Source organism: Mauremys mutica, chromosome 12 (genome assembly GCF_020497125.1).
Source record: "Mauremys mutica isolate MM-2020 ecotype Southern chromosome 12, ASM2049712v1, whole genome shotgun sequence".
NCBI classification, from domain to species: domain Eukaryota; kingdom Metazoa; phylum Chordata; order Testudines; family Geoemydidae; genus Mauremys; species Mauremys mutica.
The window spans coordinates 29,340,380-29,365,565 of record NC_059083.1 but is presented as its reverse complement, the minus strand read 5'-3'; the positions used below and the strand labels follow the sequence as shown (position 1 = coordinate 29,365,565).

General features: G+C 46.7%; 1 protein-coding gene across 5 annotated transcripts; it reads left to right on the top strand.

The window, feature by feature from the left end:
* Nucleotides 1-1,421: 1,421 nt before the first annotated feature.
* On the top strand, nucleotides 1,422-24,813 carry LOC123346114 (butyrophilin subfamily 1 member A1-like). 5 transcript variants are annotated; one of them, XM_044983336.1, is made up of 9 exons: nucleotides 1,424-1,668; nucleotides 9,411-9,527; nucleotides 10,527-10,874; nucleotides 13,507-13,527; nucleotides 14,487-14,507; nucleotides 15,592-15,612; nucleotides 17,268-17,294; nucleotides 22,570-22,602; nucleotides 24,045-24,813. In XM_044983336.1, exons 2-9 carry the CDS (start codon nucleotides 9,428-9,430, stop codon nucleotides 24,560-24,562), a joined length of 1,089 nt encoding a protein of 362 aa, XP_044839271.1. In that variant the 5' UTR covers nucleotides 1,424-1,668; nucleotides 9,411-9,427; the 3' UTR covers nucleotides 24,563-24,813. The 5 variants fall into 5 exon arrangements, with proteins under 5 accessions (XP_044839274.1, XP_044839272.1, XP_044839273.1 ...); XM_044983340.1 differs by lacking the exon at nucleotides 1,424-1,668 and adding an exon at nucleotides 9,769-9,912 and having other exon boundaries at nucleotides 9,412-9,527; XM_044983337.1 differs by lacking the exon at nucleotides 14,487-14,507 and having other exon boundaries at nucleotides 1,423-1,668.
* Nucleotides 24,814-25,186: the final 373 nt, after the last annotated feature.

Genomic DNA, 25,186 nt, shown 5'->3' with positions numbered 1-25,186 from the left:
TGTCCCACCCTGTTGAATGCACAACTCATTTCTAAAGCATTTTAAAATAAATCCATATCTTACCTGGCCAAAAATAATACAATATTTTAACTGGCAACTGATGGAGAAAGCAGCTGTGAATAATCATTAATATTAATATTATATTAATAACTTTAAATAACATTATGTAAATGCTTTTTAGAAAGTTACTGCAGACCTGGGTAAATTTCACTTTCCCCCACTTCCACAAATATGTTGACACAATTGTAGTTTTTCCTCCTTTTTTAGCAGCGAGGGGAGGTTACTCTAACTTCAAATTATGTGGGATAAGACTCATTCGGATGAATTTCACAGCAATAGATACATTTCACCTAGCTGAAAGAGAAATAGTATCTGAGAATGGGAAGCATCTAATACTATTATATATTTATTTTGTTATTTATTTTTTAGGCCAGTGAGATATGGATATTGGTCAGTTTCATTATCCTGTTTCTGAATAAAAAACTTTTGTATGAAGTTGGAGCCTATTAAAGGAGAGGTTTTGTTTGGTTTTGTTCTTGTTTTGAGTTTTCAATTAACTTTTTAAAAAAGTTGCATACAGGACTAAACCCCAGGAATTGAACACCAAAAGTTTATATGAAAAATATTCTAATAAAAAAAATGTAGGGCTTGTAGTGACATGATCTCTCAAAATTTATTTTAGTGCAGACACTCTATCGTAATACAGACTGTTACATAGAAGAAAAGCCCCACGTTCAGTGGCACAGCTACTATCTGTATGTGTGGTACATTTCTACTTTATTCCCCACTTACCAGATGAAAAATTACTCAGGGATATTTCTTTTTAAATTAATTATTCCTTTGCATTGTATGGTTATTGGCAGAGGCAGGTCCAAGCAGTGCATCTTGCACTTGAAGGGCAAGATAACATTTTTTCTTTATTATTAATTATTATTTTCTTGATTCTGAGAATGGCAGAAGTTCAACCAACAGCCTTAGACTAACTCTTAAGAAAGCTGTTTCCTTCACAGTTAACTTTACAGTTGCAGTGGGCAGTTTCACTAAGCCCTCAGTTATTGAAACAAACAGTCAATAGATAACTACTAAGCAAATCTGAGAAAACTCCAAAATCCAGAGTTAAAAAGATACACTAAACTCACAGGGTTATTATAAGCCAGTGTTTGACTTGCAACACCAAGACACATTTGAATGCAAAGAAATGCACAATTAAATGATCCCAAACAATGAACTCTCTTCCTGTTGCTCCACCCAAGCTTTCCTGTTGCTTGGACCAAGCTTTTGGTTGCTGGGACAGGTTCCAAAAAAAACCGAAACAGCTGTGTGAGAAGCAGACGACTGGGCAGAAATCTCAGTTGTGGTCCATAAAAGGAACGTTGAGTTGTTGTTTTTGTCTCTTCATGCCAATAACATCATGTGATTTCTTGCCATTCCCCTCCTTTTCCTCTAGCATTGAGCCTCAGTCAGTGCACAGAGAGGGGGAAGGATTCAAACATTCATTACAAACCACTAGAATTACCCCGGATGCTCAGATGAAACAATCTATACTTGAGAATAAGCTACTATATTAAAAAGGCTTCTGCTGGATTCAATGTAACTCAAAGGAAAGGGGTAGCAAGGAGCTCCCCAGAGACCCTGGAGCTGTGGTGACATTTGTTACGTAGAAACAAGGTAGGGGAATGATTTTTGTTTTATCCTTTGACCCGGGTGTATGCAAAGTGTGAATGAACTTTACCCTGACAGCTAGTGATGAGCTAGGCATGGGTGTGTGTGTGTGTGAATCTTCAGGACCAGGCTGTATTTACATGAACACACCCACTCTGCCCAGGTACCCAGCAGATCGAGCTGTGTAATGTTGCCCAAGTGATCAATTTTGGCTGGTGTTGGGTTACAAATCACTTGAGTATTGAATGCAGGGGTCATGGGATGTTGTTATCCTGATTGTGTGAGTAAAGGGCAGGAGAACTGTGCTGAGCTGGTCCTGACTGAGGGAGGGTCACCCTTAACTCAACTGAACCCACTAAGCAAGGGGCTCAGATGCCAAATCTATGTGGAGGTGGGTGTTGGTATCTGTCTGGTAGTGTGGGCTCTGTGTAAGAATTGTAGGTGGCTCCTTGTTTCTGTTTAGAGATAAAGCTCCTTAGGCTCTATGGAGAGTTTTGTTAAGTGACCACTAGAGCTGAAATCACTGATAACCAGGTTTATAGGACAATGTCTCTGGTGAAAGACACTATGCAGCCTGCACTAGCAGTGAGGTTCCCCTGCTAACAGCTGAAATCACTGAGAGCTGTGCTAAGTCCTGGGACCATAGGATATCCCAGGGGGTGCTATGGAGTGGCTGGAGGAGCAAGTGACATTTTTCCCCTGTCCTCCCTTTCCTGGGTGGGAGGTGAAATCACGTGAATACATCTATGATTTGTTTTGAGTTTTCAATTAACTTTTAAAAAAAAGTTGCATACAGGACTATATCAAGTGTGAATGGGGTGCATTGGAGAGAGCAGAGAGGGGCACGTTAAAGGAACTTTTGGTTGTTAGACTTAAGACCCTGAGGCAAAAGGACACTGGCCAACGTACTCAGGCATGGGTGTTTTGATTGTGGTACTATGCTTATGAATCCTGCGTGCAGCATTTTCCTGAGTCAATACTGGGTTATTTTCCTCTATTTTATTAGATGTTCCTTTTTTTACCTCCCACCCCCATGCTTGTGAGAAGGGGAAGTTTTGCCTCTAGAGGAAACTGGGGTGGTGGGTAATTGTCCCAGGTTACTGGGTGGGGACTTGAGCGGGTTCTGTGCTGTATTGTTAAGAGGCACCCCTGGATATTGAACCCGGCCCTTCTTGCTGCCAACTCCACCTGGCAGAAGGGTTACATAAGGATGAATATTTTTCCTCAGGTTAAAAATATCAAATGGAAAATTCTTAGAAACAACCCAACAGACCATCCCTGCTTAGTTGGCTTCCTTCTGTTCCTGCAGAAAATCTCCACTCTCCCTCAATGACATGGGAGAGGGAGGGGAAAGAGATGGGGGGAGGGGTTGATGGTGAAAGGCAGGAAGTTTGCACAGAAACAAACTTCCCCCAAATCATTTTTTGCTGAAGTTATTAAAAAACCCACCTACAGTTACCCTGGAATCCGGTGGCATCCAGCTGTGTGCCCAAGTGCATCCCAGGCGCAGGCTGAAGGGCAATGCTGGGGGGGAGTCAGAAGCAGAGGACAGTGATGTGGGATGAGGCTGAAAATGCCCCCAGCCGGGCTGGTGCCAGAGTCCTGGCTGGGCTGGGTCTGTCCTCTGCGGGGCCAGGCTGGCTGGACGCCTGCCCAACACCACCAGGCAGGCTCAGCATGTGGCAGAGGCGTGGGTAGCTCAGGCTGCAGGAGAGGGCAAGAGACAGGCCCAGAGGCACATAGTGCTGTGATCCGGGTTGGGGCAGAGGCTCAGAACACCCTGGGGATGAACTGGGCTGGCTCCCTCTGACAACACGGGCCAGACGGAGGATAGGCGGGTGCTCCCCCTGTCCATGGAGCCCTGACATGACCCACGGCAGCTTCTCTGCTCTACCCCGCCCTGCCTCCCTGCCCCAGAGTCCCAGGGCCTGGACACAGCCCCTTCCAGCCAGGCAGCCAGGGATCACACCAACCCTGCACCCACCACTGCAGGGCTGCCACCAGCCACAGCCCAGGGCAGCACCTGGGCACAGGTCAGGGATGGTGGGGGGGGGTGCAGGTGAGGGGCTGGCATCCACAGTCATTGGCTCTTAGCCCAGAATGGCAACAACAGCAGCTAATCAGGTGGAGGAAAGCCCTTGAGTGACACTTTAGCACCTGCCCAGGTGTTCCTGGCCCTGGACCTTGCCCGCCTCCCAGCCGGCAGCTGGAACCAGCCCAGAGGATGGCTGGGGGAGCAGGACCTACGGGGTGGGGAGCACGGCTGCATGGGACACAAGAGAGTGACACAGGACAGGCTCCAGCCCAGCGCACAGACCGCTGAGCCCCCCCTACACTGCCCTGTTCATCTCCATGGGCGCTGTGCCCTGCAGCCGTGCGCTGAACCTGCCGGGTCTCAGCCCTGCTCCCAGTGCCCTTCCCTGCCCCGGGGCCCCTGCACTGAGCGTCTCTGCGCTGCGGCTGCGGCTGGAAGCGGCAGTTCCCTCGAGGCCCCTCAGTGAGGGTAACAGACCCACCCACCGCGCTCGGCCGTGCTGTGTGGGTCCAGGCTGGCCGCTGGGGTCAGGGCAATTTGGGGAGGGGGAGGAGCAGAGGAAACCACACTCACAGCACGGGGCTCCCCAGACAGCTGCATCCCCTTTGGGAAGGACCCAGGTGTCCTCTCCCTCCCTCCTTCCCCAACGTCCTTCAACTTTCCCTTCCCCTGTCCTGCCCAGCTGTTAGGTGCGCACTGCCCTCCATAGCAAGGGAGTTGTCTGCCCCCCCACCCACCCACACACACACCTGACCCTGCTCAGTCTCACCTCTGCCAGACTCAGCGCTGTGTCCCTGCGCCATGCACTGAGCATGTCTGTTCTCAGCTCTCCCCTCCAGTCTCAGCTCTGTGTGTGTGTGCAATGCAGGGCAGTGATCAGACCTGTTTCCAGACCCCTCACCCTGGTTTCAGGGCTGGGGGCCAGCGCCCTGCATGCAGCACCGTCAGATGGCCTGTTCTAAGTGCTTCACCTCAGGGTCAGTGCTGAGCATGCCAGTTCTCAGTCCCTAGCAGTGGCACGGCTTTGCTCTGTCATGCTTTAGTGCAGTTTGAGAAGCGTTCAGTGGGAGCCTGTCTCTGCAGAGCTCCTTGTTCCCAACGTGGTGCTTGGTCTCTCCCCTGACTTGGCCTTTTCCAGCACAGACGTGGGTCGTGGAAGTCTGGGGAGTGGCCACCTGGAGCCCAAATCAGACAGAAACTACGCTACGGTGGGAGAGGAGCAGCTCCTGAGATGCTGTTGTGGATACAGCTAGTGACACAGGCTGGTCTAGGAAGTGAACACAGCTGTTGAACTGCTGTGAATGGAAACATTGTTGCAGCGCCTGGTATGAACTAGCTTAGTGGTTCTCAAACTTTGGGACGCGCGTTCATTTCCATGAGGTTTCTGAGGCTCTTCTGCAGGGCTGTGCAGCTCAAAAAGCTTTTCTCCTCCCCAACAGAAATTGCCCCCCAAAAAATCTATGACCTCCCCTGCCTGGTCTCTAACGTCCTGGGACCAACGCGACTCTAACAACAACCCTGGCACTCTTGACATTCTAGAAGGGCCCGAGCGTCATTGGCAAACCTTAACTCCATGTTAACAAAGGTTTTTTGCCTTTCAGTTGATTATAGTCCACAAACAAGCAGGAAGAAGTATCAGAGGGGCAGCCGTGTTAGTCTGGATCTGTAAAAGCGGCAAAGAGTCCTGTGGCACCTTATAGACTATAGTATTGGAGTATGAGCTTTTGTGGGTGAATATGCGCTTCGTCAGATGCATGTAGTGGAAATTTCCAGAGGCAGGTATAAATATGCAAGCAAGAATCAAGCTAGAGATAACGAGGTTAGTTCAATCAGGGAGGATGAGGCCCTAGTCTGTGAATGGCTCGCCAACTACAAAAGCAGTTTCTCCTCCCTTGTGTTCACACCTCAACTGCTAGGAGAGGGCCATCTAGACTGAACACTGAGTCCCATTGTGTCTAGATGATACCATCAGAGATGCTTAGTTTTGCAGTTCTCAAACTGTGGCTTTCTGTCTCCAGAGATAACATGCTTGTTAATAGCAAAAATGTTTTAAAATAATAAATAATATAGAGAGGTGAGAAATAACAGACCTCAACCCTATTGTCCCTCTGCAAATTTGTGTGCACAGAGTCAATCCCTTACCTCTCTCTAAAAGTGCAAAGTTTCAAAAAATTAAATAAATAGAAGATTGTTGGGGGCGGAATAGATCTGGAGAAGGAGAAGTCTGGAAATAAATGTGAGATGGGAGGGACAGACAGTAGAAATAAAAATGAAACTGTTTGAGCAGCATATTCCAGAAGTCTTGAGGTCTTTCTGAGTGTAGCCTTCATTGATTTGAGATCTACCATGGCATACCATTATAACTGAAGCAGACCGTAAAAGAGACCCAGTTTGGGAATATTTTAATGAAGTTCCTCTACCTATTGGTAAGACAGGCATGCATGCAAAATGCAAACAGTGCAACAAAGAAACACAAGGCCTGGTTGCCTGAATGAAACAACATCATGAGAAGTCCTCCTTCTCAGGAGGAAGCTGCGTTGAAGATGATGAAAGGAACATGTCTGAACATGCAGGATCCTCAGGTTGGTAAACTTTTTTTATTTCATACTCCGTTCTTGAGGACTGCCTGTCTTCCTTCTGGACTATTCTTGAATTCTCATATTTGAGGAAAAAATATAGTTGTTACCCTATAGTGTTATCATTTTTGTTTCAGTTGTGATAAAAAATAAATAGCTGAAATAGGCAGATCTTCCTTTTACAATTTCACCTTTAAAGTAGTACTGAGTGTCAGTGAATGCAATGAGTAATACTAAATGAGCAGTATGGTAATAATAATTAAATAACTGCATTTACTTGTTTTGTTTAGGAGAATCCATCCTCAACATACAGGATTCTGAAGACTATCCACCTTCAAGTTCACCATCATTTTCTATTGTTTCAGAAAAAAACAACAAAGAGTCTTGTGGCACCTTAAAGACCGACAAATTTATTAGAACATAAACTTTCGTGGGCTTTAGCCCACTTCTTCAGATGTGGGAGTTTAAACTGGAGTTTGGCAGGTGAACAAATATATACTCACAAAGATGGGTGTGAAGCATTATTATGCAGAGGACCAGTGTTAAAGAGTCCAAGACAATTAGGGAGGAGGTGGCCCATTACTAGCTGTAATGAGAAGTTGTGACTACCATAAGTGCAAGAATATTTTTTGTAGTGAGCCAGCCATTCCCAATCTTTGTTCAAGCCAAGTGTGAGACAATCAAACTTGCAAATGTATTCTAGCTCAGCTGTTTCATGCAGGAGTCTGTTTTTGAAGTTTTTTTTAAGTATGGCAACGTTCAGATTTGACATGGAATGTCCTGGGAGATTAAAATGTTCTTCCACTGGTTTTTGAATGTTCCCATTCCTATGTCTGATTTGTGTTCATTTATTCTTTTGCATAGAGACAGTCCAGTGTGGCCAATGTACCATTTCAGTTATCTGTCAATGATTCTGTTTCAGCCACATCATGTATGTCACATAGCCACAGTATATCACCTATAGCAAAAAGAAAAAAAAACCCTCCATCATCCAGAAACAACCATAGAAAAGTTTGTGATTAAAAACTAGCAGATTAAAGAGAGAGGTAATTGATGAAAAAATTGCCCAGTTTGTTGAAACTCTTCTTTCCGTATGATTGAGAACCCACACTTCCTTAATATTGTTCAGTCATTAAACCAGGATACAGTCCACCCAACAGAGCAGATGTCACAGACAAATTGCTGGATAAAGTGTATGAAAGAGAAATTAAGCAGTGTGCAAAAAGTCTAGAGGGTGAAATTGTTAACCTGAGTCTTGATGGGTGGAGCAATGTCCACAATCATCCTGTTGTATGTGCTTGTGTGACAACAGAAGAAGGGGATGTCTTCCTTACAGAAACAATTGATACATCAGGAAATGCACCCACAGCAGACTTACAAGAAGACTTACTGCTACTTACAAGAAGTAGCAGTAAAAGCTATAACAAACTGAAAAAAAATTCAAATGTCTAGTATGCAGCTTGGTCACAGACAATGCTGCAAGTGTATCCAAGATGAGAAGAAATTTAGAAGAGAGTCTCAAGCTAATAACATACGGTTGCAGTGCTCATTTGATGCACCTTCTAGCCAAAGACTTCAGTGTTCCAGAAATATATTTTTTTGAAATTGCAAAATACTTCCGTGACAACCACTTTGCAGCATCTGCTCTGAAAAAAATGGAAGGAACCAAGCTAACACTCCTACAAGACGTGTGATGGAACTCAGTAGTGGACTGTTTTGAACACTATATCAAGAACTGGCCTCATCTGATGACAGTTTGTGAACAAAATCATGAAAAAATAGATGGCACCGGCACAGCCAAAGTTCTCAATATTGGGCTTAAGAGGAATGTTGAACACATGCTGAGTACCCCAAAGCCTATTTCTGTAGCCTTGAACAAAATGCAGGGAAATAGCTGTTTTATTGCGGATGCTGCTGAAATTTGGAAGGAACTGAGTGAGATCTTAAAAAGAGAAATATGCAATGACAGAGTTAAATTACAAGGATTAAAAAATGAATGGGGCAAGCACTTTCTCTAGCTCATTTTCTTGCAAATATTCTCAATACTTGGTACCAGGGTCAAACCTTAACTGCTGAAGAAGAGGAGCTGGCTATGACATGGATATCCAGCAATCATCCCTCCATAATGCCAACTATAATAAACTTCAGAGCTAAGGGTGAACCATTCAAGAAATATATGTTTGCTGATGATGTTTTAAAGAAAGTCACACCAGTGAACTGGTGGAAATCACTTAAGCACTTGGATTCAGAGACTGTTGAAGGGATAATCTCACTTTTAACAGCAGTAGCTTCTTCTGCTAGTGTAGAAAGAATATTTTCTTCCTTTGGACTAATTCATTCCAAACTGAGAAATCGTTTGGGACTTGAAAAAGCAGGAAAGCTTGTTTTTCTTTACCAGATTATGAACAAACAGGAAAATGAAGGTGAAGACGACTGAGTTAACTGCAGAAACCGATATTTTAAGTTTCTCATGTTGACCTGGCTGACACCGTCAATTTAATTTTTGTCTTGTTTTTTAAATATTTCATTTAACTATTTTAGTTAAAAATAATTTTAACAAAACAAACCTGATTTAAAAAAACCTGAATATTTAACTAAATTCAAAAATTCATATGCTTGTTTTGTACAATATTCTATGTTTGCTGTTGAAGAAAAAAATCCAGAATACATAACGTTGTTGTTTTAGTGAAATAAAACAATTTAAATGTCTGTCTGGCGATGTTCTTCTCCTAATACAGCATGGCAAGAAAATCCTCCAAATATTAATGATTAACCTCTTGAATTGGAGATCGTTCACCTCCCAATGACTTCATAAATATCTGCTTCAGTTACCTTTGGTAAATGAAATAACCAAACAGTCATTGGTTTTCTGATATAGCTTTAAAACTAATCTGAAAAGTTTTCAAAATAAATCACTGTTTAAAAATCTATAGTGTGTACCTTCTAAAAATGAAACCTACATCTGTCTCTGAGTTGTGAAGAACATGTATTAAGGTTATAACAACGAACACAAATGCACTTTTATGCAGAAAACCAGGATTAAATGGAGTCTTCCTGACTAGTGATTTAAATCATGATTTAAATGAAATCCACCCTGTTTGATAAAGTATTTTTCTCTTCCCTATCCTGTTGTCCAGATCAAGTTACAGTGAAGATGAAGGTTCTTTCATTCTGTCCTAGCTCTGCAGTGAGCGCCTCTCTGCCTGGTTTGATCATTTTCTTCATTACTTTTCCCATTCACAAGCTGGAATCAGGTAGGAATCCCACTGTTCCTGCTGCTGCTTGTAGGATTTGTTTCATTGCAGTGATTTGTAAATTGTGCCTGTTCTATTCCTTTGTACAAAACTGAAAAAGACAAAACAAAAAATCCTACAACAAATCCCAGAACGGATCAATATCAGTAAAGAATAAGTCTCCAGTTCCTCCCCACCCTTTCACAAGGAGTAATTCTCCACCCGCTGCACATGTTGTAACTCAGTGTCTCTATATATCTAGGTACTTGTATGGCTTTCATCACCATAGTGTCTGAGTACCCTACGTTATATGCTTACATCCTCTTTGACCCAATCCTGTGTCAAACACCGAGGCAGCCTGACCTGTAGCTGAAGGGATTTGGGCTCAGTGAGGCCAAGGCAAGAAGTGAGTCCCAGAGTTGAAGACTTTTTACTGAAAATGTCCTGGCAGAGGCCCAGGCCCAGTAAAAACAGTAGGAAAGGGGCAGAGGAGGAAAACTTGAGAACCTCAGCTCTTCTCAGAGAAAATTGTGTCCTACGAGGTGAGAGGTGATGGTCTCCAAAGAAGCTGGGTTCCAAAACACTAGGGTGAAATCCTACGGGTTCTCTGTTGACTTCAGTGGAGTCGGGTTTTCATCTTTTCATCAGTCACATATTAAAACCAACACCCAGAATCACATCAGAAATATAGTGAAGGCCGGAACAGATCACAGAGCTCAGGTATACAGCGTATATCCTCAGTTCAACCCTGCCCATTTACAGGGCACTGAAATGGCTCTATGGCATATTAAATTAATATAAGGGGAGTTCTCAGTGACACCCATACCTGAGCTGGCCTGTCACTTTCTACTATAAATGCCTTTTTCAGTTGCTTGTAACTTTGCCAAATTTCAAATATTCGGGTTGAAAATTTGCATGCCAGGCTGAATTTTTGGAAAGTTTGAACCTACTGACCTTTCCGTTTATAGCATTTTTTCCCCCTCTGAGCTTGTTCTCTTTTTGCTTTGGTGTATTTCACAGCTCAATTCAGCGTGACCGGTCCTGATCACCCTGTCACTGCCCGGATAGGTGAGGCCATTGTGTTACCCTGTCACCTGTCCCCCAGGATGAACGCTGAGAACATGGAGGTGAGATGGTTCCGATCTCAGTTCTCTGGAGTTGTGCATCTGTACCGTGAAGGGCAGGATCAGTATAGAGAGCAGATGCCAGACTATCATGGAAGGACAGAACTTTTGAAAGATGGCATCATGGATGGGAATGTTTCCTTGCGGATTCTTAACATCAGTCGCTCAGATGAAGGACGATACAGCTGTTTTGTTCAAAGTTATGCTTTTTATGAAGAAGCCGTATTAGAACTGAAGGTAGCAGGTCAGCAGCTCTTGTCTGTATTATCTTATTATGGTCTGCAAGTTTTATTCTTTCCTACTGCAACAACTGTGACTAGCAACTTGTGAATTATTTTAGAGTAACACACTGTGTTACAACCACATTCATATACTTTCTAAAATATGCAGACAACTTTCCCAACATTTTGTTAAAGACATTTTCAGAATGGTCAAGAGACTTCCTTGCCCAAAATAAATTCTCGATTGACTCCAAAAGGGGCCCTTTCTTAGGAGGGAAAGGACTTCTGAACCAATAGTTTTCCAATTTCTCTGCACTCCTTTTGTGGATGTGTGGCCAAGGTGGAACTGCCCGATTTATATGCTCTTCTGATGTGGTCACTACTGGTTGTTATTTAGGGGTGCAGTGGAAATCAGTTGCAGCTTTCTGATTGGCTGAGGCCATATAATGGTGGTGGTGCTGAAGTTGTGTATTTACCACTTCTAGATACAGCTGAGCATTGGTCCCCTGCTGCTCTGACACTGTAACTGTAGAGTTATTTAGTTATTTATTTAAACAAAGGGGAGGAAAAATCTGTCCAATGCATTGACCCATAAGAGGTTTTTAAATTTAAATGAAGTGGTCGGATTTCAACACTCAGTTGCTCTTGTGTTGAGAGGACAACATCTCTCATTGAGTCAGTGAAATTATTTAAAATACTTGTTCACATGTTTTCCTGGGTCCATGAATATTGGGAATTCAGAGATTTGGGTATTCATTTGTCCCATCTACATGAGTAAGCCCTGGCCTACACTACGGGGTTAGGTCGAATTTAGCTGCGTTAGGTCGATTTAAAAATCACTGTGTCCACACAATCAACCCCGTTCTGTCGACCTAAAGAGCTCTTAAAATTGACTTCTGTACTCCTCCTTGACGAGGGGAGTAGTGCTAAAATTGACCTTGCTGGGTCGAATTTGGAGTAGTGCGGACACAAATCGGCGGTATTGGCCTCCAGGAGCTATCCACGAGTGCTCCATTGCGACCGCTCTGGACAGCACTTTGAACTCCGATACACTAGCCAGGTACACAGGAAAAGCCCTGGGAACTTTTAAATTTCATTTCCTATTTGGTCAGCATGGTGAACTCGGCAGCACTCACCAGCACAGGTGACCATGCAGTCCTCCCAGAATCGTAGAGTGTAGAATGTTGACCCAAAACCCATCCAAGCCTCACACTTTTCTGCCCACTTCCCACCCAGCTGTGAGGTTATTCCTTCCTCAGTCCCAGTAGACTTTGGGAATTAGTAAATGTCTTTTTTTCCTCCTCTGATCAGTAAATATTTTGTACAGAGTTGGGTCCCCATAAAGATCGTGTGAGATTTTTATTAGGGGAGCAGTTGGCTGTGACTTCATTTACTGTTAAAAAGAAATTGGGATGAGACAAAGCCTGGCAAATTTCACCCCAGTAGGCAATATTAGAACAAGAGGGGTCTAAATAGACATGAGCTCTGCGCCTGAACCTGAGTTCTGAGAATAGTGAGAAACAACAAGTCAGAGATGGAGGAGGGAAAACCTTTTCCCCCTCCTGGTGCTGAGAACATGAAACGCATCCAAGGCTCATGAATTGTATAATCACTGTGAAACTTTCATGAAATGCAGACAACTGTATAACCAAGGGGACAATGCTTCTAATAAATCTTTATTTCTGTTTAGTTTTAACAGAATGGGATATAGAAATCTGTAAATGTTGTGCTCTTTCCTCCAACAAGCAAAATTTTTGTACAAGTTTGTCTCCTCATATGCTATTTATGTGCTTTTTTTGGATGGCATTTTTTAACCAGAAAAAGATGAAAATTCTGATGCTGCACCACTAACATCAGTTAGAACAGGGGTCCTCAATGCGGTGCCCGTGGGCGCCATGGCACCCACGGGGGCATCTAAAGGCACCTGCGACCTGGCCAGCGGTGGAGCATCCGCCGGAATGCCGCCAAATTTCTGAGGCGTTTCGGCGGCGACGCCTCTCGATGACGTCACTTGCCACCAACAAGCAACATCATTGAGAGGCATTGTTGCTGAAATGCCGCAGAAATTCGGCAGTATTTCAGCGGGTGCTCCACCGCTGCCACGGTCCTTCATCTGGCGCCCGCCAGATGAAAAGGTTGGGGACCACTAAGTTAGAACTTCACCATTGACTTCAATGAGTGTAGGATCAAGCACTGAATGCACAAGTCATATCGCTAAAACAATAATGCTGATAATTTGAGGGCCAGAAATTCCAGTCTGCACCCCCAGAGCTCCCAGCAAAGCAAATGGGAATGTGAGAGACATAAGGAAGCAGGGTTGGGCTCTACTGGATAGATTTTTTTAAAGTATTTTTGGTCAGCTAACGCCCACTGGAATCAGTGGGAGTTAGGCTCCTAAACGTCTTGAAATATTGGGCCCTAATTCCATAAGGAATTCAAAACTTTCAGAATCATAAATCCTTGAAAATAGTCAGTTACTGTTGGACACTTAACTCTAGTGTGGCCACATGGTTAGTAAAACATGAATGAAATGTTAGTTATCTAGAGGCCAGGGATTCATATCATGAAAATACTGTCTCCTTTAAAACTGCATTAACTGAAAATATTCTTAAATAACTTGTATTTACATCTGTTTGTTTTATTTCCTTTCTTTAGGGAAACATCTTGGAGAAATCAGTAAGTTCAATTTTTTTCCACATAGAACCTTTTCCATTAAGTTGTTTGCTGTTTTATTATTGATGATGATGAGGATGAAAGAGATATCAACTTGCAAATCATATGAAATATAGTAATAAGGTGATCATGTATTGATAATAATTCAGTATGTGGGTAATGGAAAATCATAAATAAACCATTATTTGAAATGTATCTTCTCGGCGGTTGAAATTCACCAAATGCTGGAGGCAATATGAAGTGGGAAATGAGGAAGACTCTGTGCCCCAAATGTCCTTTCCCCTCATCTGACAAGTAAATATTTTGGTCAAAATTGGATGATCCTACAGAGCACATGTAATTTTATTTTGGGAGCCGCTATTTCATTTAATTTAAAAAATAAATCAGGTTGAGACTGAGCCTGGTGAATTTAATCTCACCAGCAGCAAAGGGAAGGAAAGGTTACTAAGGTTCCCCTTTGCTTTAGGGGATAGTGATCTGCATCAGCCCGCACAGACTACCCCTTCCTCTCCACCCTCCCAACCCACTGGTACAGTTCTTCCCTCATCCGTCCCAATTGTAAATATTTTGTACAAAGTTGGATCATCATTAAGATTGTGAGTGATTTATATTATGGGAGCAGTTTCTGATTTTATTTAATGTTAAAAAAGGAATTGGGATGAGACTAAGTTTGATAAATTTCACCCCAATAGGTAATATGAAAAAGTTAGACACAGTAGAAAATAGTGGTTTGAACAGAAATGAGCTCTCTGCCTAAACTTTAGTACTGACAACAGTGAGAAACGACACATAAGAGATGGAGAAAGGAAAACCTTTTTCTCTTGTATTGACAACATTGAAACCCCTCAAAGACCAATGCATTATACAATCACTGTTCAACTTTCACAAAAGTCAGACAACCATATAACCAAGGGAAAAAGGCTCCTAATATTCATTTATGTTTATTTCTGTTTATTTTTTAGAGGAACGGGTTACAGAAATTGGTTAGTGTCATGCTCTTTCTCCCATAAAACTTTTGTACAAATTCCTCTCCTCATAAGAGTGTTTGTTTGTTTATTTGTTTATTTTTGGGAGGAGTTTTTTTAACAAGAAAAAGATGAAAGCCCTGATGCTGCACCACTACCATCAGTTAGACCTTCCCCATTGACTTCAGCTAGTGTAGGATCAAACACTGGATGCACAAGTCACATCAGTAAAACAGTAATGCTGATAATTTGAGAGCCATAATTTCCACTCTTTGCACCACCAAAATGCCCATTAAGGCCAATGGGAGTATGTGAGATACTAGGAAAGAGGATTGGGTTGCTGTAGCCGCACTGGTCCCGGGATATTAGAGGTACATGGTGGATGGGGTGAGATCTTTTATTGGATCAACTTCTGTTGATGAGACACACTTTAGAGCTACACAGAGCTCTTCAGGTCTGGGAAAGATACTGCAAATGTCACAGTTAAATACACGGTGGAACAGATTGTTTAGCAAAAGTAGTTAGCAGAGTCTGGTGCTGCTTCGAATTGGTGTGTCTAAATCTCTGGGGAGTTTGCTTCTGATGATGAACTTGGAGACACACCAACTCAAAGCAGCATAATTTTGTTAGACACTATAGTCATGATGTATGGCTTATTACAACAATCTGTAACCCACAAAGCCCTTCCCCCCTTTTCTGTCCTATAACTGCAGAGGTGTGGATAGGTCACGCCACCTTAAATAGTCCCCTAGCATATGTATTAACTACTTATGCTAAACAATCTGTTCCACCTTGTATGTAGCCGTGATGCTGGGAGTAACTTTCCAGACCTGAAGATGAGCTCTGTGTAGCTCAAAAGCTTGTCTCTCCACCAACAGAAGTTAACCCGTTAAAATCCCTATGGGAATTCGCAGGTGCTCCTTGCCCTGCCTGTGGGTTGGAAAGGGACTCTTCTCCCCAGACCTCAGTGGTTTCCCTGCCCATAGCCTGGATCAGTGGGTTTGTGAGGGAAAGGCTGCATGATGGGATACTGGAGTTGATTCCATCCTAGAAGAGAAGCACTTAATTAGTGTGTGTTTGTTTCTGATTCTCTGTTACCTAGATGATCTTCAAAGAGAACTTGGTAAGTGTTTCTGTTTCTTGAATGCAGCAGACCTTACAGCCCTGCAATCAGGTCTCCCGCATAGCCGCTCTGTGCCGACCTCCCATCATCATAATTAAATTACCCCCAGCTAGCGGCAGTAGGTATGACAGTGGGAGAATGTCTCCCACCGACACAGCACTGTCCACACTGATGCTTTTGTTGGTGAAACTTCTGTAGGTCAGGGACGTGCCTTTTTCACATCCTGACTGACAAAAGTGTTACTGACAAAACTGCTAGTATGGACACAGGATAAGAGCCAAACTTCCCACTCACCCGCCCTGAGTCTGGGTGTAACAAAAGAAAACCTTTATTACAAGGCAAAAGGAACCCAGCATTGTTTTGGGAAAACACCACGGCCATGATTCGAAAGCATGTAAGCCTGAGCAACCCCCCACTCTACAGTACATTGGGCAATTTTCTTTGCCTCAGTTTCCCACCTTGCTGTTTGAAAATCCAATGAGGGAACGACCTGTAACACACCGCTGCCCTCTCCCGTCACTGCAGCCCACTCACAGCTGGTTATTCTTGATCAGCCAAGACCCAGAGTTCAGAGGTTCCCTCCCACCCCTAAAAGGTGTGTGTGTGTTGGGGGGCATAGAGCAATGCATCCACTACTGCCTCCAGCTCTGCAACTGGCTCGCTGCTGCTGCTGCTGCTAACCCTGTCACCACTGCAGCCCTGCCCCCACACTAGGTCTACAACATGGCCCCTACACCTGTTCATCAGCGGTTTCAGCTCTTGCAATCACTGAACTGAGACAAGGGCTCTCCATGGGGTCCAATCAGCTCTGGGTTTAAGCACAGGGGAGGGGAGGGGAGAATTAAATGGTACCTAGGGCTCTCGAAGGGGAATTCATAGCATCAGGCTGGAACACCTGTCCCCACCCGCTCTGATTTTCACTGGGTTTTGGCATCTCTATCCCCTGCTTAGCCAGTGAGCTTTAATATAGGGTGTCACTGTGACATACCCAGGGTACAATCCAGACTAAGGGGTGGCTGTGTCACCCCCGCCCTGCAACCTGGGTGCCCCATACAATGCTCTGCCTCTGTAGCCTCCTACCTGGACATCTCACAAACAGCCTCCACTGGGGCTGGATTCTTTAATTGATTTGCAGATTAAAACCAAGGTCTTAAACTGGCATCAGAAGGGGACTGAGAGCCAGTGAAGGGACTGGAACATGGGCCTGATGTGTCACTGTGGCCTAAGCCCTGGAGAAGGCCGGCAGCTGCGTTAGGTACCAGCTGGAGCCTTCACACTCAGCAGTAGATTCAGTGATCTGCAGTAACCCAGCCTGGCGGTGGCAGAGGCAGGGATCACTGTGACCAGACCCTTGCCCACAGGAAGATGCAGAGTTTCCTAGTGAGCTGGGATGTTTAGACACTGATGCTACCTGGTCACCTAGTGAAGGGTCACATAGGACCCGAGTCTTTGCACATTTTGGTGAATGGGGGCTGTAGAAATTCAATGGAATGAAGGGAAGTGTCTCATCTAGTTCTTCAAAATGTGTCCCTGCCTCTGAATCACTTTGCTCTTGCCTGGGTTCAGCGTAAGCCGGCTGCTCTTCATCCCAGAGCCCTGGTGTTGCTGCATTTGCTCAGCTGAGTTCTCATCCCTCTCTTTGTGTTTGGTTTCAGACTGGAGAAGAAACATCGTCTGCCCAGGTAACTAAGCTCCTATTGCATCAATATCCAAAGCTCCCCTGCCCTGAGATTTCCCGTCCCTTTTTCTCATACAGTTAACATTTTGCACTAGCTCTTTGGGGCAGGGACAGCTCTGTACTAAGGTGGAAAAACTCAAAGGCTTGTGGGGCCAGCACTGCTGGTCTGGGTGCCTAAAGGGGATTCTTTGCACACACTGGGAACTCAGAGGATTCTCAGTGAGATGCTGTTAGTGGCCCTGATGGGGCTGGAGGCTCAGGGAGGGCAGGTGGATAAAGGGCTGGGCCAGGGCCAGGTTAATGTCTAGGCTGCTCATTTCAGTTTTCAGAAGCCCTAACAGGGCTGCATGTGCCCAGACAGGTGCTGCTGCTCTAGCCATGGCACCGGCACATGGCAGCCAGCAGGGGTAATTTGGCACATTCACTGCACACGGACACCCATTGGCTCAGGTGGATGCAGCAGGCACAGAAATACAGAGACCCCATCACACACTGACTGCAACCCCCCCAAACACACGGCAGGATTCAAGCTGCATGAGGAGCCCAGGAGCCGTAAGGGCCCAGAGAGAGCCAGTGTGCTCTGGAATTCCTTGGGCAGGAGAGGAGTGTTATGGGGAGGGGTAAGCTTAGGGCTATGGAGTGGGAAAGGAATGGAGGGATGCACAGGGGATCTGGGGAGTGGGGCCTGTGGGGTTTGATACCTCTTGAAGGGGGCTGCGGCTGAGGTTGGCACCAACAATACACCCATCAATCATACCACTGATATTCAGTGAGGAAGTGTGACAGAGACTGGTGGGGTTGGGGGAGAGGGAAGGGAGGAGAGGTGAGAATATTGCTCAGAAGCTAAAATATTTCTCTGAACCCGGTACTGTCAGAGAGTGAGGTGTCGGTGGAAGTAAACAATATTATAAAGTAAAAACTCACCAGCCGCAGCTGGCGCATGCAAGACTTCTGGAGGGGTGTAGGTGTTTGAGGAGCTGAACTGTAGAATTGTAGGATATCAAACATGGTACCTGTATATTACAAGGGACCTAGGGGTGCTCCAGGGGATGATGCACCAGGAAGTTTTACAGCTTACCTGGTAAATTGCCATAAATGATCATTCAAAAGAGAATCACAAGACACCTGGAAGATCATTGTAAGATCATGTCTGGCCAGCAACATTCCTGCAAATGAAAATTGTGACTCACTTTTCATCTCTTAAGATTCTTTTTGATCATGTCAGTTAAGTAGCATGTAAAGGAGAATAAGGTGATATATATTTAGACCTTGAAAAGGCTTTTGATGAAGTCCCTCACAAAAGACTATTTAAGAAACTAAGTGGTGACAGAATAAGACAAAGTATTGTATTGTCGAGGTTAAAAAACTAGCTAGGAGACAGAAATCAAATAATTGAAATAATTTATCTGTTATCATAGCAAAGGTTAACAGCAAGGGTTCCTCAACTTTATAGGGACTAGGTTCCGTTTATTTATTAATAATCTTGAAATCCAGGGGGATGAGCAGTGTAATTGAAAGCTAAAATGATTGTAATGTTGAGCCGTGGCACCGCCTGTAACATAACTTACCTGAGCTGGTACCAGCCAAGCTAGCCGTGCATTACAGTATTGTTGCAGGGTAGGCCTGCACCGCTGTAGCACCTAGTGAAGACCCTACCTATGCCGATGGCAGAGCTCCTATCAGCGTAGTTAATCCACCTCCCCAAGAGGCGGTAGCTGTGTCAGCAGGAGATGCCCTCCCACCAACATAGGCCTCCTTACATCAGGGGTTAAGCAGTTTAACTGCATCCCACAGAGATGTGGATTTTTCACATCCCTGAGCAATGTAGTTATACCAGTGTAAGTTCGTAGTAGAGACGTGGCCTTAGTTAAGTTACCCAGCAACCTTGCTTAGGTGTGTGAAACAGGCACACCCAACGCAACATCAATAAGCTCACCTAACCCTCAGTGTAGACAGCTACCACTGCTCGGGGAGGTGGGTTAACTAGAGTGACGGAAGTCGGAAGAATTCCTCCTGTTGCTGTAGTGAGTTGAAGGTGCAGCTGCACTAATGCCCGTGTAGACTAGCCCTTATGAGAAGACATCTCTTGTACTTCTCTCCAGGATGGAAGTGCTGTGGCCTGTCCATATCTGATACAGAACCCTCATCTGCTTGTAGTAACTTGGCAACCTACTGTGCACAAGGAGGACATGACGGGAAGTGAGGTAGCACAAAGGTTGCAAAGTTATTCAGGCTCGTCAAGTCCAGTGAAGTCTGTGAGGAGGTTCAGAGGGACCTACTCGCCCAAGCTGTGTGAAAGGGAAACATGGGAAATGGAGTTCATTGGTGATAAATAAATGTGCAGTGGAGGGGAAAAAAATTGAACATCTCACTCAGGTGACAGGCTTTGAAAATAAGTGTATAAGCAGCTCAGTAATGCAACTAGGAATTCACTGTGACCAGGGCCGGCTTTAGCAAGTGTGGGGTCCGATTCCTGGGGCTTGTACTCACCGGGCAGCTCTCCCAGTCTTCGGCGGCACTTCGGATTGCCGGCCGAGGAAGGGGGGGGCCGCGGGACTTGCAGCGCTCGGCCGAGGTCACGGGGCCACGGCGCTCTGGCCGGGTTGCGGCGCCGCAGCGCTGTCATGCTCCGGCCAGAGCTCCAGCCAGGAAAGCGGGGCCGTGGGGCTTGCAGCACTCTGGCCAGGGTCATGGGGCCATGGCGCTCTGGACGGGGTTGTGGGGCCGCGGGGCTGTCACGCTCCAGCTGGGAGAGTGGGCCACTGGGCTTGCCACACTTGCCAGCTCTCTGGCCAGGGGAGCGGGGCTGCCGAAGACCCTGGAGTGGACCGCTGCCGGGTGAGTAAAAAAAATTAAAAAGGTGCCTAAGGCGCGGGGCCCCAATCCGGGGAATCGGGTGACTCAGCCTAAAGCCGGCCTTGACTGTGACTAGCTTGACAAAACCCTCTGCTCACTGTGCAGCTCTGGGCAAAAGATCAAACAAAATGTGAGAACCCATAAAAATGGGATGATGAATGACATGGAGATATTATACAGCCATTATGTAAATCAGTGTTTTGCCTCATCTGGAGCACTGTGTTGGGTACCGCTCACCCCATCTCAGAAAGGGTAGCGAAGAAGAAAAGGGGGCTCAGAGAGAGCTAATGAGAATAAGCAGGAGGCGAGACTGAGAAAATTGGAAATTTTTACCTTTAAGAGAGAGGAGCGAGAGGGGACATGATACAAATATATTGTACAACCCCCTGAACAGAAGATGATTTAGGTTGAAATGTCAAACACTTGGTAGTTAGGAAATGCCAGGTTTCTGCTTCTCTATACACCCTTAATTCTCACCCCTTGTGCCTCCATCCTGGGCAGTGAAAGAATGAGGCAGGGGTCCTGAGGCAAAAACAGTGTGTGATCACGTAACTGGCGATTGTATCATAACACACACACAGAGCGAGGACACTGGTTAATGGTCCAGCCCCTGGGACACAATATGTTGCCAGAGAACACAACAGGAGGGCAGCGAGAGTGGAGAAAGGAGCTTTACAGGCAATAACAGGTACAGACACTGGGAACTGGTGGGAATAATTTCAGTTCTTCCAGCTCCTCGTGCAGCTCTGGCCTGTGGTCTTTGCAATCAGTGTGTGACGGGGCCGATACAGCATCGGGCTGAACCAATGGGTGTCTGTGTGTATGTTAACATCTGTCTGCTGAATTAGTGGGGTCTTTGTCAGCGTCAGACAGGAAGATGAACCAACAGGAAATCAACAGGACAGCGGAGGGACGTGAGCAAAAGAAATGGATACACATTATTTGCATTTGCTTGTTTTTGCACCACAAACCACATGCTTGCCAGAGAGTTTCTTCATCTTTTGCTTGTGCTAAGAATCAGCGCATTAAGAGAGACATCTACGCCAGCCACCTACCCAACTCCTAAACTGAACGGCACAGACGGGTGGGACAGACTGGTCAGTGAAGGAGGCAGAAGCCTGAGAAGTAGGTCAGGGTCAGTACATTGGGGAGTGATAACACAGATATGAGTTTGGTGGTGAGGAGAGAAGACTGGACTTAGACTCCCAGGATCCTTTGGAAAATGGGGCCTAGGCACTTTGGAGATTTTGAAAATTGTACCCAAAGCCAACAAGTTCATGCTCATTCTCGATCTTTAGTTAAGGAGGGCGACCCCTGACCCCAGCGACTGTCTGCAGGGACAAAAACCTGCTCCAGACAGTGGACAACTCGGAAGGGGAAATATCAAATCTTCTCCTATGCCCCAGCTGCCCTCTGGCCTTTATATCATATTCACAGGAGGCAAAGGAAAACCCTTTTCTCCCACCCAGGGCTGCCGATGGGTGTGGTGGGGAGGCAAAAGGGGCAGATGCCCTGGAGCGCAGAGATTATAAAGGGCCCAGGGCTCCCAGTCACTGCTACCACGGCCGGAGCCCTGGGCCCGTTAAATCACCACCAGGGTCGTGGGCGGCAGGCCGGTCAGCACTGAAGAGCTGGGTGATGGAGACTATCCCCCAGCCCTGCTCCTTATGCCTGAGGCCCAACCCCTTCCAGGGGCCCATAGCCCCCCCCCCTCCCCCCCGCACCTTGCCCAGGGGGCTGACAATTCAATTCTGTTGGCAGCCCCGCTCCCATCTCTTTCAAAATTCCCTTTCATGCCTCAGGCCTCCCATTGAATTCCAGGGGAGATTGGCCAGCGACATGAATGGCAGCCGGACCAGGTCTTTGGTAGCAGGCTGGCAATGTCACTGCAGAGTGTCAGGAGGGAAAGTCTAACTTATTAATAATTATAAAAGTGATAGAAATTCTGCTAAGGAAAAAAGAGTCTGTTAAAATTGTAGCCGCTGACAGAGAAATGCTCACACGTGTATTTGGGGATTGTTTACTTTCTGCTGAACTCTAGAACATATCTTTTCCCCTGTGTAACATTTTATACTCATAAGGAGCCACTCAGTCACTCCTAGAAGGCTGGACATTTCCAGACTGTTGGGATTGGTTTGGGCCCCCCGGTGCCACCCTATCCTCCTTGGCGTGATGGTGCACATGAGGTCATGCCGCCTGGGGGGGGTGTCATTTTTCAGAGATGGAGGGGGCAGAGTGATGTCCCCCATCCAGCACTGGACAAAATCACATCCATTTTAGACCCCGTGCTGGACAGCAGACAAACCTCTCAAACAGAGGCCTGTCCATTTAAATCCTGGACGAGTGGCCTCCCTCTCTACAACACTAATTTCTGTTAATGTGCTTGTTCAGATGAGCTCTCATCTCTGATTCTGTGTTTCCAGGGCTGGGAAGTTCTGCGCCATCTGTACAAGAAGGTAACTGAAGTTCAGATTCTATCAATGTGCCAGTTTCAGCGGCTGTTAGAACGTTTTGCTGCTTTCCCCTGACTGTGGCCGTGGGAGGGGAGTTTGTTGCTCAGGGCAGAGCTCACAAGCATCCTGCATTTCACAGCATGGGAGGGGAGGGAGGTTGTGTAGCCCTGGCCTGATGTACAGCAGTAAATCCAGACACTATTGTGTCTACTCCTCCTGCCCCTCCTCATGCCCCTAGCACAGGGCCAAAGACACAGCTCCTTGTCCCCCCAGCTCCCCAGGGCTGTCCCTGCTCACAGCCCCCTCCCTGCCTGAGGCCCTGGGGGCCAGAGTCACGGGCTGTGGAACAGGAGCAAACTGAGTTCTGGGTCTGTTAAATGCCCAGTAACTGAGGATTAACAATTCAGGGTTTGGAAACCGAGGAAATGACGTGGAAATGCTAAAATTCAGAGATTAGAGAGAGATAGAGAGATACAAAGATATTTCATGTGACAAAACAGGGAGGTGAGGAAATAAAATATGCCCAGTGACAAGAACCCTGGTGCTAGAGCACAGGGAGAGCACAGGGGGAAAGTCATGAGAGCGCAAAGAGGGAGACACATCGGGATTGGGAAGGGCCCAGAAGACTGAGGGATGGGGCAGCGTTTGGAAGGGGCTGGAGGGCCGGCAGTGCCTGGCAGGAACAGGAGGGTGGGGAGAGCAGCAGGCCGTCAGCTGAATGGGGCTGGTGCGGAGGCAGTAGGAGTGGGGGCAGGTGGAAGGGCCTGGAGGTTTGGTGACAGTGGCTGTTTGGAGGGAACAGGCAGGTGAGTTGCTGTTTTCTCACGCAGTCACAGCAAACTCTCTATAACCCTCTCCTGCCCCATCTCCTCCTCATCCAATACTGTTTTCTCTGGGATCCCTTCCTTCATGTCTCCATTCACCTCTCTGCTTGCTCTCCCTCCTACCCCTCCTGCTCCTTCTCCCGCAACACTCCCCTTGCTCTCACGTAGGCTGAGGGTGCAGGGATGGGTGGCATCTGTTCTCTCCCCACAGCGATGATCTCTCTCAGCTGGGAATATGGAGTTTAAGATGGGAAACTGCAGGGAGAGGTGAGGCAGGTCAGTGAGCACTGAGCAGAGGGAGCTCAGTTTCTCACCACTTCGTGCGGCCCCCCATGATACCTGGGGCTCTAGGCCCATCTGTGGGGAGATGTGGAGCAGGACATGAAAGAGCCTGAGTCCCAGACCTGGCACAAGTGACCTTTTTGCTGCAGGGCCCATCTCTGCCAGGGGCGTGACTCTCCCCTGCACTGTCTGACATCTCAGAGCTGCTCCCCATTCAGAGTGGGGTAAATTCCCTGGTTCACTCTCCAGCTGGGGCAGATTCTCTCACTGACACCATAAAATCCTTCCCCAGGGCCGAGCTCTGCCCCTAATTCTCTGATTCTCTTCTTTCCCCACCAGTGAATGTGACTCTGGATCCAGACACAGCTCATCCCAACCTCGTCCTGTCTGAGGATCGGAAAAGTGTGAGATGGGAAGACACATGGCAGCATCTGCCCAACACCCCTGAGAGATTTGACACTGAGCCCTGTGTGCTGGGCTGTGAGGGATTCACCTCAGGGAGACACTACTGGGAGGTGGAGGTGGGGGGTGGGGGACACTGGGCTGTGGGGGTGGCCAGAGAGTCTGTGAGGAGGAAGGGAGGGATCAGCCTTAGCCCTGAGGGGGGGATCTGGGCTGTGAGGCAGTTGGGGAATCGGTTCCAGGCTCTCACCTCCCCTGAGACCCCCCTGGCCCTGAGCCGGGCCCCCAACAGGATCCGGGTTTATCTGGACTGTGACCGGGGGCAGGTGACATTTATCGATGCTGGTGACGAGGCCCCGATCTTCACTTTCCCGCCAGGCTCCGTCCCTGGGGAGAGAATCCGACCCTGGCTCCAGGTGTGGGATGCAGAAACCCGGCTCAGACTGTGTCCCTGAGGGGGGAATATCCCACTGGGGACCTAGAAACCAGCCTCTCTAGCCATATGGACCCCAGTCTTTCTGGCCCTGGAAGAGTCCCATCTACCCAGCCCCTGGCCCCTCATCTCTATGGCCCCAGGAAGATCCTCCCCCTCCCTCTATGCAGCCCCAGGGACTGGGCGGGGGGAGGAGGGAAGAACCCCTGGGGCTGCAGGAGGGGCAGAGGGGCCCTGAGGGGCAGAGGTGGGGGCTGGGCAGGGGGCAGAACTAACAGCCGGGCTGGGGACAGGCAGAGGTGGGGGTGGCAGGGACACAGCATGAATCAATCAGGGTTTGGGGGTGTTGGGGAGAAGCAGCAGCAGGGAGCAGTTTGTACAGATCTGTGTCCTTAGATCTCAGTGCCATTAAAAACCAGTTCCCAGTAGCTGGGGGTCTCCTTACAATATGCTGCGGCCATTAAACTCTCTCTTAGCTCCTTTTAGCTTCCTGCTTTCCACCTACTTACTGTAAACTAAAAACATTACAAACAATTCTTGTTTCTTCCACTTTAATGTCCCAGCTGTGGTTGTTGTGGGCAGCTCAGAAATGTGAGGACCAACCTCAGGGCATTAACAAAGCAGGGCACAAACCCCACACTGGTTG